Source organism: Malaclemys terrapin, chromosome 4, assembly GCF_027887155.1.
Source record: "Malaclemys terrapin pileata isolate rMalTer1 chromosome 4, rMalTer1.hap1, whole genome shotgun sequence".
Lineage (NCBI taxonomy): Eukaryota > Metazoa > Chordata > Testudines > Emydidae > Malaclemys > Malaclemys terrapin.
The window spans coordinates 36612334-36627281 of NC_071508.1; the positions used below are offsets into that span (position 1 = coordinate 36612334).

The following is a 14948-nucleotide window of genomic DNA, read 5'->3' on the forward strand; positions in this document are numbered from 1 at the left end:
TTTTTCTCCACAGCTTCACCCCAACCTTAGAGTCCCTCACGCCATTGAAGGCTTCTTTTATCCTGGCTCCAAAATATCTTGGGGGCTCTATTCTCCCTTACAGAACTTTTAGATTCCCCCAGTGATTGAGGGCTTCTCTCCCTTCTTCAAATTCAGTGGTGCCTTTTCTCTCCCAAGTGTTGGGGGCTCTGCTCCCCCTTCATTAGGATGATCATAATTTCAAGGCAACTGTAGTGATGGAGGGGGAAGTGCAGGTCCAGTTCTGGTTGGTGTGACATCTAGGACATGTGTACAGTATTTGGCAGTTGTTGGAGGTGGGGAGGGAGCTTGGGTGTGTAGGGGGCTCTCTCTGAGGCCTTGAGGGAGGGCAAATACAGCCAGGTTTGGGAGTGGTCCTTGAGGTGCACATGATCAAGACAGTCTGCTGCAATGGATACCCACTCAGAGGGCTGGCAGCTTTATCAGGAGCCCAGACTGCTGGAGGGTTACAGAAACCAGCAGAACTGCTTTTATAAACTCAAGAGGGAGTGTGAAAAAGATCCTGCCATTAGGTTCACATAGTCTCCCCCCTCTCAGGGGCTCTTCTCATCCCAAATATCAGTGATCCCCCTTGCTGTGAGGATCTTTTGTCTTTCACCCCTTTGGTCCCAGGTCTCAGTGGGAAGGTGGGTCTGATGTTGCTCAGGGGAGGAGGTGGAGAAGATGCAGGGCAGGGACAGGGACTTGGAGGAAGGGGGTGGAATGGGGGTGGGGCTAGGGCAGTACAGGGGTGGGAAGAGGCGGGGCCAGGGGCAGGAGGCAGGGCGTCGAGCACCCACCAGGCAGAGGGTAAGTTGGCGCCTATGTATAATCCAATGACTGTTGAACTTATGCTTGTGAAAAACAGATGATGTGGAGCTGGAGGCTAATAAACCAAAATTGGTGTGAAGGATATTAGGCCTAATTAGTGGAAAAAATCATGAGGGAGATGAACTATGACGCCCACTTTTTCCCCTTTTTGGAGTTCCTTAAAAGAAGACTTTGAAAAAAAAAACATATTCAGAGTACTTCATATCAGCTCTCCCTCTCCTCTCCCATACCACCTTGCATTTGAGCTCATCTCCTGAACTGCCAGCACTGGACCTCATCTCAATGCATCTAAAGGATTTTCTTCCTGAGAGGAAAGCCGGCTTCCCTTCATCTTGTTCAAGGAGTCCTTAATCTTGTTTGTGAGCGCTGAAAGTCATTGTATTATCATGACATCCAATCCTCAGCCCATCAGTGGGGATATCTAACTGCCAGCACTGCAGAGGCATGTAAGATCCTGCATTGTTTTCCCTTCCCTTGTGGTGTTTTCTGCCCCTCCCTTTCTTTCCTTCTATCCACTCTCTTACTCTCTTGGTTTGTCATCAAAGCCTGCCTTGTCTAAGAAGAAAAGATCCAATCAGATGACGTCCCTGACCAGATCGTAAACCAGGGTCCAAGCAGCAGTTGTTGTGATCGACTTGCTAGCCAAAAGCATCCACGTGTAACTAACGAGCAATCCAGTGTCCAAAAACTTCAACAAAACCCATATTTCATGCATCTTTTCTGGCCTATCTCTCCTCCATCTTGTGTCCGTCTGGGAAAAACAGGATACTTAAAAGCCCATTACACATCAGGACTGAGAGTAAAATTAACCCTTTCCATATCAGGAAAGAAAGATAGTTCTGAAAATAAGAGATTATAGAATATTTTGCCTCCAAAAAGGTTTTAAAGATTTCGACTTTGTTTGTTTTGCATAATCAGCCTACCACAGTTTTAATATAATTGCCTGTTTTGACTTGTTTTTTCTTGTGTTTAATCAATAAACTTTTAATTGGAATGAATGCTTTTTGGGTGTTTGCCAAATAACCAAGTAAAACCAAGATCTCTGCTTTAAATAACCTCAAATCTACCTATCAGTGTTTAATGTTGGGCAGAAAGAGTTTATGAACACTTCCGAGTCTTTGGGCCTTTGAACTCAATAGACACACATCAGAGCTGATGGGCTAAGTGGGAGAGACAGAGACGTGAGATGGCTGCATCCTGCAGTGGAGCAGCAGAGCTAGTGACAGGGGCATGGAGGGGCAGGATCTCCCAGCTCCTACTCTGAGCCTGGCCCAACTGCCTGGGGAGGGGGCTCCCCCTACAGCTTCCCTGTAGCGGTAGGCCTGCTCTGATTGGGTTGCACTATCCCAGAGCTGATCAATGCCAAGGCCGAGCTGAGTGGGAGGGACTTAAGGGACTTTGTGCCCATCCTGAATGCTGGTTGGTCAGTGTAAATGGCTGGGGTGGTGCTTAGGAAGTTTTACCTCAAATTTTATTCCGCATTGGTCAATGTCAGAGATTTGGGGTTAGAAATGTCTGGGCCATTCTCAGTGCTGATTGATTAAGGGTGAAGAGGAAGAAGGGGGGCTTAGTCAGGAAGTCCTGTCCAACTCTGGTCTCTGATTGGCCAGGGGGAAGGGGGCTTAGGACAGGGCCTGTGGACGAATTTCTGTCCCATTCTCGATGCTGATTTGTCAGGGAGAGGAGCTGGTGGGCAGAGCAGCCTGTCACAACAGCTGTGACAAGCCCAGTTCAGATAGTAATTGTTTTTCTCTGCGTTTCTCTTTCCCCAGCTTGCGGGTTTGTTGTCTCACAGGCGCTTGCTGTGGGGATCTCGCTACTGTTTTCGGAACCAGCCAGAGCCTGACAGAGCTGGATCTGGGTTATAATAAACTGGGAAATGCTGGCATTCAGCTGCTGTGTGAGGGACTGAAACAAAACTGCAAATTACAGAGTCTGCAGTAAGTGACATTTGGCTTCCTCTGTGTGTTTACAGATGTCCTCTATGTAAAGAGCTTGACAGGGTGCATAGCTGGTCACTGCTCCCGGCAGCTACAGGGAGAAACTGAGAGTTCAATGTCTCCAGTACCTGGGTCAGTGGCTCACAACATGCCCCAGCCTTCCCTGGTGGTAAAACTGCAACTTTAAGTACAGCTGAGCCCACACCGGACAACTAGCTCCTCAGCTCTCTGGTGTTTGGGGAATATAGATATATACATATTTAAACCAACTTTTGATAAAAATGCATGTACTAAAAAGAGCTCACTGTTACCCTTCAGCTAGCAGTCTATTTTATAGCTCATTTTAATAATTTCGATGCCTTGATATTTTCAATGAATAAAAAGAAAAGAAGCCCTGGGCCCTGAGGATTCTAAACCTCCCACTCTGAGCAGAAATACTCAACTTGGATTTAAGCTTCAGCCCCAGCCATGGTGGCTTTTGCCTTTGATGTTCCCAGGGCTGGGACTGAACATGGTCCTAGCTGAGAGCCAGCACCAGTTTGAAGAAATGTCCTTTGAAGTGGAGCCTGCTGGGGATAGGGATGTGTGATTACAGTTACAAACAGGACACGTGAGAGTATGTGCCAATGTTGGACTCATTATAAAATACTAAAGGCCAGGGGTTGGCAACCTTTCAGAAGTGGTGTGCCGAGTCTTCATTTATTCACTCTAATTTAAGGTTTCACGTGCCAGTAATACATGTTAATGTTTTTAGAAGGTCTCATTCTATACATCTATAATATATAACTAAACTATTGTTGTATGTAAAGTAAATAAGGTTTTTAAAATGTTTAAGAAGCTTCATTTAAAATTAAATTAAAATGCAGAGCCCCCCGAACCGGTGGCCAGGACCCGGCAGTGTGAGTGCACTGAAAATCAGCTCACGTGCCGCCTTCGGCCCACGTGCCATAGATTGCCTACCCCTGTACTAAACCCTTTGGGGAAAGCGGTGGCTCTTCCTTTATCTTTTTCAATACATTTCTGCTCTTTTTCTTCTTTCAAGGTAGAAGCCCCATCCCAGGCCTCTGAGGTTCTGGGGACTTGAGGCCAGATTTTCCAATGAGCTCAGCAACTAGCAGCTCCAATAGTGACATTTCCAAAAAGATTTTCAAAGGATCTGCATGTTGGATGCTGAGCCCTCTTGAAAATCTGCCCCCAAAGCACCAGCAGGATGAGCTGCAAAATCAACCTCCTTTTATACCAGCTGTTGTCCATCATTGGAGGTCTGGGGTTAATGCCACTGACTCCTAATGCAGGTTCCTCTTTTCTCTCCCCAAAACACCAGATCCAGAGTGTGGAAGGCTGAGATGTTTCTGTCCCCATCTATCCCCAGGCTTCATGCCAGCCCTCAAAGCTCTGCCTGTCAGTATGTAGATGGATAGGACTTATCTCAGGGCAGTGTTTTTTCTCCTTTAATTCTGACCATCAGTGTTGTTTAGCCTCCTTTTCTGTTCCATCTTGATAATCAGGAGGTGCCACTCTCCACTACACAGCCTGCAGAAGACAGAAACCATCAGCTGCTATCAAAGACACCCAACCTAGGTAGTGATTTCCCATCTCAGAGTATTTACCATTACATCCATTTTCCTTCTCTCCTCCTTGCTGCTGGAGTCACTACTCAGTGGCAGATCTCATTGCTCAGTACATCTGCTGCTTCCTGTTCCCTCTTGAAGAGCGAGACCTACAAATCTATAGCAAAAAAAACCAAGGAGTACTTGTGGCACCTTAGAGACTAACAAATTTATTTGGGCATACGCTTTTGTGAGCTAAAACCCACTTCATTGGATGCATGCAGTGGAAAATACGGTAGGAAGATATATATACACAGAGAACATGAAAAAATGGGTGTTGCCATACAAACTCTAACAGACTAATCAATTAAGGTGGGATATTATCAGCAGGAGAAAAAAAAACTTTTGTAGTGATAATCAGGATGGCCCATTTCAAACAGTTGACAAGAAGGTGTGAGTAACAGTAGGGCGAAAATTAGCATGGGGAAACAGCCTCTACTTTGTGTAATGATCCATCCACTCCCAGTCTTTATTCAAGCCTAATTTAATGGTGTCCAGTTTGCAAATTAATTCTAATTCTGCAGTTTCTCATTGGAGTCAGTTTTTGAAGTTTTTTTGTTGCAGAATTGTGACTTTTAGGTCTGAAATTGAGGTTGAAGTGTTCTCCGACTGGTTTTTGAATGTTATAATTCTTGATGTCTGTTTGTGTCCATTTATTCTTTTGCGTAGAGATTGTCCGGTTTAGCCAATGTACATGGCAGAGGGGCATTGCTGGCACATGATGGCATATATCATATTGGTAGATGTGCAGGTGAACGAGTGGCTGATGTGATTAGGTCCTATGATGGTGTCCCTAGAATAGATATGTGGACAGAGTTGGCAACGGGCTTTGTTGCAAGGATAGGTTCCTGGGTTAGTGTTTTTGTTGTGTGGTTGTTGGTAAGTATTTGTTTCAGGTTGGGGGGCTGTCTGTAAGTGAGGACTGGCCTGTCTCCCAAGATCTGTGAAAGTGAGGGATCGTCCTTCAGGATAGGTTGTAGATCCTTGATGATGCACTGGAGAGATTTTAGTTGGGGGCTGAAGGTGACGGCTAGTGGCGTTCTGTTACTTTCTTTGTTGGGCCTGTCCTGGAGTAGGTGACTTCTGGGTATTCTTCTGGCTCTGTCAATCTATTTCTTCACTTCAGCAGGTGGGTACTGTCATTTTAAGAACACTTGATAGAGATCCTGTAGGTGTTTGTCTCTGTCTGAGGGATTGGAGCAAATGCGGTTGTATCTTAGAGCTTGGCTGTAGACAATGGATTGTGTGGTGTGTCCTGGATGAAAGCAGAGCCAGGGCTTTAACTACAAGAGCCTCCTTTCTCCTGCAGAGAGCTGTGCTCATTCTCTTTCATTTTTTGGTCTCAGAAATGTGCTTTTTGGATAGGAGATGACCTCTCTTTTATATAGTTACATTTTTTAAAGTAGAGCTACTTAACAGCATTTAAAAAATAGGGCCAGTACTACTAATGAATTTCCTGATCATGATACACATTGTGATTTACTGAAGTGTGTCAGAAAACTTCAAAAAGCTCTGTCTACTGACCAGATCCAATCAAACATCTGAAAGCTATGAGGAGGCAAAACAAAATGCAGGTAAGATTGCCTGAAAGTGGAGGGTGAAGGGTGGCCATATCCTGAGAATTTTTGAAGGTTTTCATACATTTCAAAGGCAAAATTCTATGCAATTGGAACAATAAGAGCATTCCTGGTGTTCATCTCGAGTTCTGCACTAGGATAACTAGGGGATAATATGTGTCAAATCACATATTGTTAATATAGAAGTGCATCAAAACCATATGATCCCAAATATATAGGATTATTTGCCAACAGATGCACACATGACTATATTCTAAAACCCAGCATCAATGTAAGTCAATGGAAGAGTGTATGGAGGGGCATGAGCAGATTTACAGTTAAATCAGGATTGAAAACCCTTTATTTTACATTTAGCATTTTATTAGAAAGAAAATCGGATTATTCCTGCCTGTAATCTCAGAACGATGGACTCATATGCCCCCTTCTATTCTCAGCCAAGACTCTGAGATCCCTCTTACCCTAGAGAGAATCATATTGTGATATATGACAATGTTGCCACCTAGTGGTTTTATCACAAAGCTCTTGCTATTTGTTGCTAGTCATGAGACTAAGACTCTCCATTTTAAGAAAAAATGAAAGCTAAGTTTCTACTCTCGTGTTTGCAGAGACAGCGTGAGAGCCTGAACCCTGAAAAACCAGAAGCCAAATAAAAGGAATTCAGTGTATTATTTAAAAAAAAAAAATCTCATGATTTTTAAGACAGTGTCAAACTGAGCATAGTCATAAGACTGTTTGAGGCCTCACTTGTGATTTTTGAACTTTTGACAACATACAGTGAGTATTTTAGTGCAACGTTTTGGCATCAAAGTTACTATAAAATAAAAAAGTTAACTAAATGCTGCTCCGTCTCCCCCTCTTTCTTCTTTCTTTTTTATTTGTTCTGTTGTTTCTCTATGTACTCAGATATTTTCTTCTCTTTTTTCTTCTCTCTCTGCCTGTCTCTTTTTTCTTCAGTCTTTTGAGTGTCTGTGTTTCCCCTCAAATTTTGCCCTTTACTTTTTCCTGCCGTTCCCTCTCTAAAACTCTCACTCCATTTTCTCCTTTTTCCTGCTCCCCAGAGACTCCTTCCATACTTCATTAATTCTTTCTCTCTTGCCCCCTCTGTCTTTCTTAATTCTCCTCTGTCCACCCATATTCCTTTTCCTATTTCCTTTAGGGTCTTTCCCCACTTTCAGTGCTCTTCCTTGAAGGTCTCTCTTCCTCTGCACCATGATGGGTATTTCCTTACCCCACCTTAGCATTATCTCTTCCATCAAAGATATCATGGTTTATGCAGAGGATGGGGTGGGGTGTTCCCTCCTTACTCTGGTTATTACCCTTGGATGGCAGGGGGTGTGTATCTTCTTTTAATCCCAATTAAGGTCCATTCTTCTCACATATCCTCCTCACACTTTGGGGTCTCTTTCTCCTTACCTTCTCAGGTGTCTTACCTCTTCTCTTTTTTAGACTTTAAATTTTTGGGGGTTCTTTTCTTCTGCTTCAACTTGATTGCCCTCCTTTATTCACACCCGTCCCCCATATTAGAGTTTATCCCCTCAGATTACCACATATATGTTTGCATTTTTCCCCCTCTTGAGCCCAATCTTAGAATCTCTCCCCCATTGCCAGCTCCTCTCTTCCTGACTCCAAAATATCTTGGGGGCTGTACTAATGCTTACAGACTCTGGGTCTCCCCAAGGCATGGGGGCTTTTCTCCCTTATACAAATTATTTCCCAAATATTGAGGTTTTTTTCTTTCCCAAATATTGGGGCTCCCCTCACTATTTGGCGGGGTAACAATATTTTTAAGGCAAATGAGCTGATGAAGGAGGCCGTGCAGGTGACAGTTCTGGTGGGAGAGGTGTCTTGACATGTGCAAGACTTAACAGCTATTGGGGATTGGGAGGGCTTATATTTGGGTGTGAGCTTGCTGTGAGGCCTTGATGGAGGCAAAATCAGCCATGCTTGGAGGTGGTCCCTGAGGTGCCCATGGTCATAACCAGCCTGCTGCCATGGTTACCCATACAGCTGGCTGGCAGCTCCATCAGGAGCCCAGGCTCTGTAGGGGGTTACAGAAAACAGCAGAACTGCTTTTATAACCCCACCAGAGACTCTGGAACAGGCCCTGCCAACAGGGTCATTTAGTTACCCGCCTTTCAGGGGCTCTTCTCTCCCCACACCCTGGGTAACTCCCTGCCATGAGGTTCTTCTCCTCTTTGTCTCTTCCCCGCCCCACTCCCCCCATTTGTTTCCTAGTCTCAGTGGAAGGTATGATTCTGCCAGCACTTGGCCTGGCAGCTGCCTCCCCTCCCCAGGCTTGATGGTCAGGGCTGGGAGCTGATGGGCTGGGGGTAGACACAGAAGACAGCTGCATACTGCAGGGGAGCTGCTGAGCTAGTACCAGGGGTGTTGAGGGGCAGGATCTCCCAGCTCCTGCTCTGAGCCTGGCCCAGATGCCTGGGGAAGGGGCTCCCCCTACAGCTATGTAGTCAATTATTTTTGTCAAGGTCCACATTTCTTGGTCAAGGTATAGTCAAGGTCCAGACTCTAGAGAAAATAATTTAAACTTAATAACAATAATGATAATAAAAAGTAAATAAAAAGATGCTGGGGTCCGTTCAAAAGCATCAGGTGATCCGGATTTGTCCTGCAATCTGCCTGTTGACTACGCCTCCCTGTAGCAAGGGGCCTGCTCTGATTGGATTGCACCATACCAGGGCTGATCAGTGCCAAGTCCAGCCTGATTGGTCAAGAGCTGAGTGGGCCAGACTTAAAGGGCAACTTTTTACCCTTTCTGAATTCTGGTTGGTCAGTGGAGAGGGTGAGGGGGCGGTACTTAGGAAGAAAGCCTGACCCCTTATTCCTCATTTGTCAGTGGCAGAGGTTTGATGTGTCTAGGCCAGTCTCACTGTTGATTGGTTAATGGTAAAGGGTAACTGTTGGGGTTTAGACAGGAAGTCCCACCCACTGCTTGTTTCTCACTGGACAAGGGGATGGGCTTGGGACAGAGTCTATAGCAGGACTTCTGGTTCCTTCTCGATGGTGATTGGTCTGGCAGAGGGGCTGGTGGACGGAGCCACCTATCAGAAAAGCTGTGACAATCCCAGTTCACACCATGATCCTCCTCCTCTGCTTTTCTCTCTTCTGCAGCTTGGACAAGTGTGGCGTCACAGCCCCTAGCTGTGGAACTCTTGCCGTTGTTCTCAGAACCAACCAGAGCCTGAGAAAGCTGGTGCTCAGTGATCCTGAACTGGGAGATTCTGGAGTGCGGCTACTGTGTAAGGGACTGAAACATCCAAACTGCAAATTAAAGAGTCTGGTGTAAGTAACATTTAGCCTCCTTTATGCATTTATAGGTTTCCTTTATATAAAGTGCTCAACAGGGGCAGAGATGGACAATGTATCTGCACCACTAGAAGACAGTCCTGACTCAAATACATATTTGCATTGGTGTACTTCTAAAAGCAAATCCCACCACTGGATCTCTGCTGTAATGAAGAGGCACTCTCTGGAATTAGGGCCCTGTAGTTTTAGAAGAGGTTTCTGTGACTAAACCCAATCCCTGCCTCTGAGGGGATTTAAAACATTTGGTCACCCCAAACTGCAGATAGAGCCTGGGTTTCCTTCTCAAGACACCCAAACCTGATTTGTGTCCATAAGTCACAATTTAAGGACGTAGGGTATTAGAGTTTAACTTGAAAACACCCAACTTCTCTCCCTCCCCTGTCTCTCCCACCCAACACATACTTGCATATTTTATAATCAAAGTTAAACTCTATAAAACCTGAAGACCTGAGTAGGAAAATTAAATTACTATAAATTTAAGTAACAAATCATTAGAACTAAGGCTGTCAAACAATTTTAAAAAATAATTACAATTAATCATGAGATTAAAAAAATAGTTGCAGTTTTCATTGCACTATTAAACAATAATAGAATAGCAATTTAAATTTATAATAAATATTTTGGATGTTTTTTCTACATTTTCAAATATATTGATTTCAATTACAACACAGACTACAAAGTACAGTGCTAACTTTATATTATTATTTTTGATTACAAATATTTGCACTGTAAAAAGATAAAAAAAATAGTATTTTTCAATTCACCTCACACAAGTGCAATCTCTTTTTACGTTTGTAAGTTGCATTTTCATGATGATTTTTTTACATAACTGCACTCAGAAACAAAATAATGTTAAAACTTTAGAGCATACAGGTCCACTCAGTCCTACTTCCTGGTCAGCTAATTGCTAAGACAAACAAGTTTGTTAACATTTACAGGAGACATAGGGTTGCCAATTTTGGTTGGACTAATTCCTGAAGGTTTCATCACCTGACATAATCTTTAATTAAAGATTAATCTTTAATTCATGGAGACTCCAGGACAATCTTGGAGGGTTGGCAACCCTAGGGAGATAATGCTGCCAGCCTCTTATTTCAGTGTCACCTGAAAGTGAGAACAGGTGTGGCACTGTTGTAATATAAAGTGAGCAATGTATCCTTTGTAGTCTGTGTTCAGGGGAGGGAAATCAGAATGAAATAAAGAGACAGATCAAGGAAGATCAGCAAATTGAAAGGCCTGGAGACCAAAGGCAGCATCTGGTGTCTACTTGTAGTGATACTTGTACTTGTAGTGTCTGGTCATAAGATATAGAGGTTGTCAGATCCTCACTATATTGACCTTTTCTATCTGCTGAGATTTACAGACGGATATTATTGAACATGCTCTGAGGTTTGATAGCAGTGTCTTTCAAGCCTTCATATAGGTTTGCATATGAAGACACATGCAGACAGAGCCAACCTGAACTCTGTAGAATGGTAAGTTTAGGAGAGAGGTGTTTTGATGGAAATAACAAGGAGAACTCCATTAGGTAGGAATTATGGAATAGTTCTGAGTACCACTTTGTCTGGTAAAAGCTGAAGAAAAGGAGATTTATTATATAACACCATTAACTCCGTGACCCTTCTGGTGCAGTTCATTGGAATTGTCTCAGTTCAGGGAACTCCAGCACTGCTTCCCTTCAGTGGTCCATCAATGGCAGTTCCTCTCAGGCTTCCAGCTCCCCTTGCCATTGCTTTTCCTGGGAGGAGACCCATGTCTCTCTCCTTTCTGAGTGGGGTATTTTCAGGCTGAACAGTTCCCTGCCATTACTGTGTTATTCCCAGCAAACAACAGTCTACCTAAGCAGGCCTGCTCTGCTCCTCTCCTCAGAGACCGTACACAAAGTAATTGCCCAGTTATAAGTTACCATGCAGTTCTTTCTAAGCAAGCATATTTTATTTTGAAGGTAAAAGCACTACAGAGAAAACATATTACAAATAATTCAAGAATCAACATCCATACTAATAAGTGTAACAGAGATCACCCCTCCAACATGGGCTCTGGCAGGAGCAGTCCTTCAAAACCCCACCCAGGAGGTTTCCTGTGCTTTCAAGTTTCTCACACCCTTTGCTCAGAACAAGAATTCAGTCTTATGGGCCTCACTAGGCCAAGTCCTTCCAACCTTCCCTAAGGATTGAGACCCTCCATGGACCAGAGGTCCTATCCATTTTCTGGATCAGGAAGAAGGCCCTGAGTCAGTTTAAACACAAGTTATTTATCCCAACGTCCTTTCTTTGTCTGTGGGTCCCTGGAGAACTAGTGGGTCCCAGTTTGAACTAGTAATGCAAACCTTTCCAGGAGATGGTTTCAAACAGCTTCTGACCGGAGAAATTACATTAGCATACCCCATCCTCCTACCAAAGTTACATGCAATCTCATAGTATCATAGAATCATAGGACTGGAAGGACCTCGAGAGGTCTTCTAGTCCAGTCCCCTGCACTCATGGCAGGACTAGAATTATCTAGACCATCCCTGACAGGTGATTTTCTTCACCGCTTTTACCTTGCCAAAAGAAGTTGTAATTGGCCTCTTGGACAGAACCAGCATCTGCACGTTTTTTTTCCTGAAGTGCTGCAATGTCAACACTGAGTTTGCACAGCTCACGGTCTATCAAAATTAACTTCCATATGCTGCTTGTGTATTGTAGGTCATCATCCTCTGTCAATCCCGGACACATGGTCCTGACATTCCAGCTTCAAACTGGAAAGTTCTGGGTTTCTCACTTTTTCAGGTGCAAGGTTTCCATCTGCCTTTCAACTTTTGGTCTAGCCCCACACACCCCATGAGGCAGACAGACCATGGCGGGTCAGCTGCCCGGCTTCCTGGCAGGCGGCGGCTGATCAATGGAATGCAGTGATTCCTCCTACCATTGAAGGTGACCCATGGCACCCTCCTCTAACCTTAACACCTTAACAAAGACAAATACAAAGTGCTCCACTTAGGAAGGAAAAATCAGTTTCACACATACAGAATGGGAAGAGACTGTCTAGGAAGGAGTACAGCAGAAAGGAATCTAGGGGTTATAGTGGACCACAAGCTAAATATGAGTCAACATTGTAACACTGTTGCAAAAAAAGCAAACAAGATTCTGGGATGTATTAACAGGTGAGCAAGACACGAGAAGTCATTCTTCCGCTCTACTCTGCGCTGGTTAGGCCTCAACTGGAGTTTTGTGTCCAGTTCTGGGCACCGCATTTCAAGAAAGATGTGGAGAAACTGGAGAGGGTCCAGAGAAGAGCAACAAGAATGATGAAAGGTCTTGAGAACATGACCTGTGAAGGAAGGCTGAAAGAATTGGGTTTGTTTAGTTTGGAAAAGAGAAGACTGAGAGGGGACATGATAGCAGTTTTCAGGTATCTAAAAGGGTGTCATAAGGAGGAGGGAGAAAACTTGTTCATCTTAGCCTCTAAGGATAGAACAAGAAGCAATGGGCTTAAGCTGCAGCAAGGGAGGTTTAGGTTGGACATTAGGAAAAAGTTCCTAACTGTCAGGGTGGTTAAACACTGGAATAAATTGCCTAGGGAGGTTGTGGAATCTCCATCTCTGGAGATATTTAAGAGTAGGTTAGATAAATGTCTATCAGGGATGGTCTAGACAGTATTTGGTCCTGCCATGAGGGCAGGGGACTGGACTTGATGACCTCTCGAGGTCTCTTCCAGTCCTAGAATCTATGAATCTATGCCAGTCAAGTGAGAGCTTATAACCCATAACTGCCACCTGTGTTGTATCCATGTTGCCATCAAGGATGGAGTGTCCTCTCCATGTGATGTGACTGCAATAGCCTGGGCAGTTGATATGGAGGTGCTGCTTTGCCCATGTGTCAGCGTCCCCTTCTTGACATCACTGGTTTGGACTAAAGGAAGGATGGGAGTCGATACATTTGGAACCAGGTACGCTGAAGGAGTTGTGAGTGCAGAGGAGATCATCTGCACAGTGTCGGTTTTGCTGTGAGAAACAAGTGGGTAAAGCTCCTAGAATCACCCACTGGGAAGTCTGAGCATACCATTTCACTTAAACTTCAGACAACCATTGGTTCTATGAACATCATTAGTGCCTATGCGCCAACCCTCAAATCTAGCCCCGAAGAGAAGCATACATATTACAACTCTTTTCATCAAGTCATCGAAAGAATGCCATCAACTGAGCAACTTTTCCTCCTTGGTGACTTCAGTTCAAGAGTCGGTGCAGACAACAACTTATGGCCAGATTGCCTAGGACATTTTGGCATTGGCAAGATGAATGAGACTGGCCAACGATTTCTTGAATTCTGCGCCCAAAACCAAATGTGCATTACCATATTTTACAGGAAAAGATCACCACACCAATTAGACCAGGGGTTCTCAACCTGTGGGTCACGAGGTTACTACTTGGGGGGTCACAAGCTGTCAACCTCCACCCCAAGCCCTGCTTTGATTCCAGCATTTATAATGGTGTTAAATATATTAAAAAGTGTTTTTAATTTGTATGGGGATCATACTCCAAGGCTCACTGTGTGAAAAAGGTCACCAGTATAAAAGTTTGAGAATAACTGAATTAGACCTTGTTATCATCAGGAGAAAAGACCTACCCTTAGTGCAGAACACTCTCACGTTTCACAGTGCTGATAGTGACACTGACCACTCCCTGATTATTAGCAAAGTGAAGATTTCAGCCAAGAAACTACATAGAGCAAAACCTAGGAGCAAGCCCAAAATCAATGCTATTAAGAATGAAAACCAGAGGAAATGCCCAGACTTTGTGAAGGCTTTTGAACGTAGCATGCATGGGAAGTCATTACCAGAGAAAGCAGAGGAATTTTAGGAAGATTTAAGAACAACAATCCATGAAACTGCTTTAGCTACATTTGGGGGAAAGAGACCATCAAAAAAGGACTGGTTTGAAGAAAATGAAGTGGAACTATTACTTCTCATCAACATTAAGACCACAGCCTAGCTGGAACACAACAAGAAGCCAACAGAGAGCACAGAAGTGAGACTTCGACATGCAAAAACCGAGGTTCAACGAGGAAGCAGATGTTGTGCAAATCATTACTGGATCAATCTCTGTAAAGAGCTACAGACAGCCTCAGACACAGGAAACCTCAAAGTCATGTATGATGGCCTGATGAAAGCTCTAATCCCACTGTCAACAAGATTGCCCCTCTCAAATCGCACAGCAGTGAAATTATTACAGATAAAAGCAAACAGTTGTCTCATTGGGTTGAACACTATTCAGAGCTATACGCACAAGAAAGAAACATCACCAGTGAATCACTGGACCAAATACCAACTCTACAGGTCATCCCAGAGCTAGATGTGGAGCCCACTGTAGAAGAACTAAGAAAGGCCATTGATTTGCTATCAAGTGGCAAGGCTCCTGGAAAAGATGGCATCCCAGAGAAAATCCTATTACCATATCTTCATCAGCTGCTACTTAAGTGCTGGAAAGAGGGTGAGGTACCACAAAAGGTGCATGATGCAAACATCATCACTTTGTATAAAAATAAAGGCAAAAAGGGCAACTGCAACAATTACAGGGGTATCTCGCTACTAAGTGTAGCAGGAAAAGCTTTTGCAAAAGTCATCTTAGTGCGCCTACAACAGCTGGCGAATTGTGTCTATCCTGAATC

The 14948-nt window shown here is 44.0% G+C and overlaps 1 protein-coding gene across 1 annotated transcript in view; it reads left to right on the plus strand.

The window, feature by feature from the left end:
- The window catches only part of LOC128836346 (NACHT, LRR and PYD domains-containing protein 3-like), a 104689-nt gene that overhangs the window by 51810 nt on the left and 37931 nt on the right, over positions 1 to 14948 (plus strand). Inside the window, exons 7-8 of the mRNA XM_054026551.1 lie at positions 2622 to 2789; positions 9106 to 9276. Of these exons, the coding sequence (XP_053882526.1) occupies positions 2622 to 2789; positions 9106 to 9276 (339 nt within the window). The remainder of the gene's footprint in view (positions 1 to 2621; positions 2790 to 9105; positions 9277 to 14948) is intronic.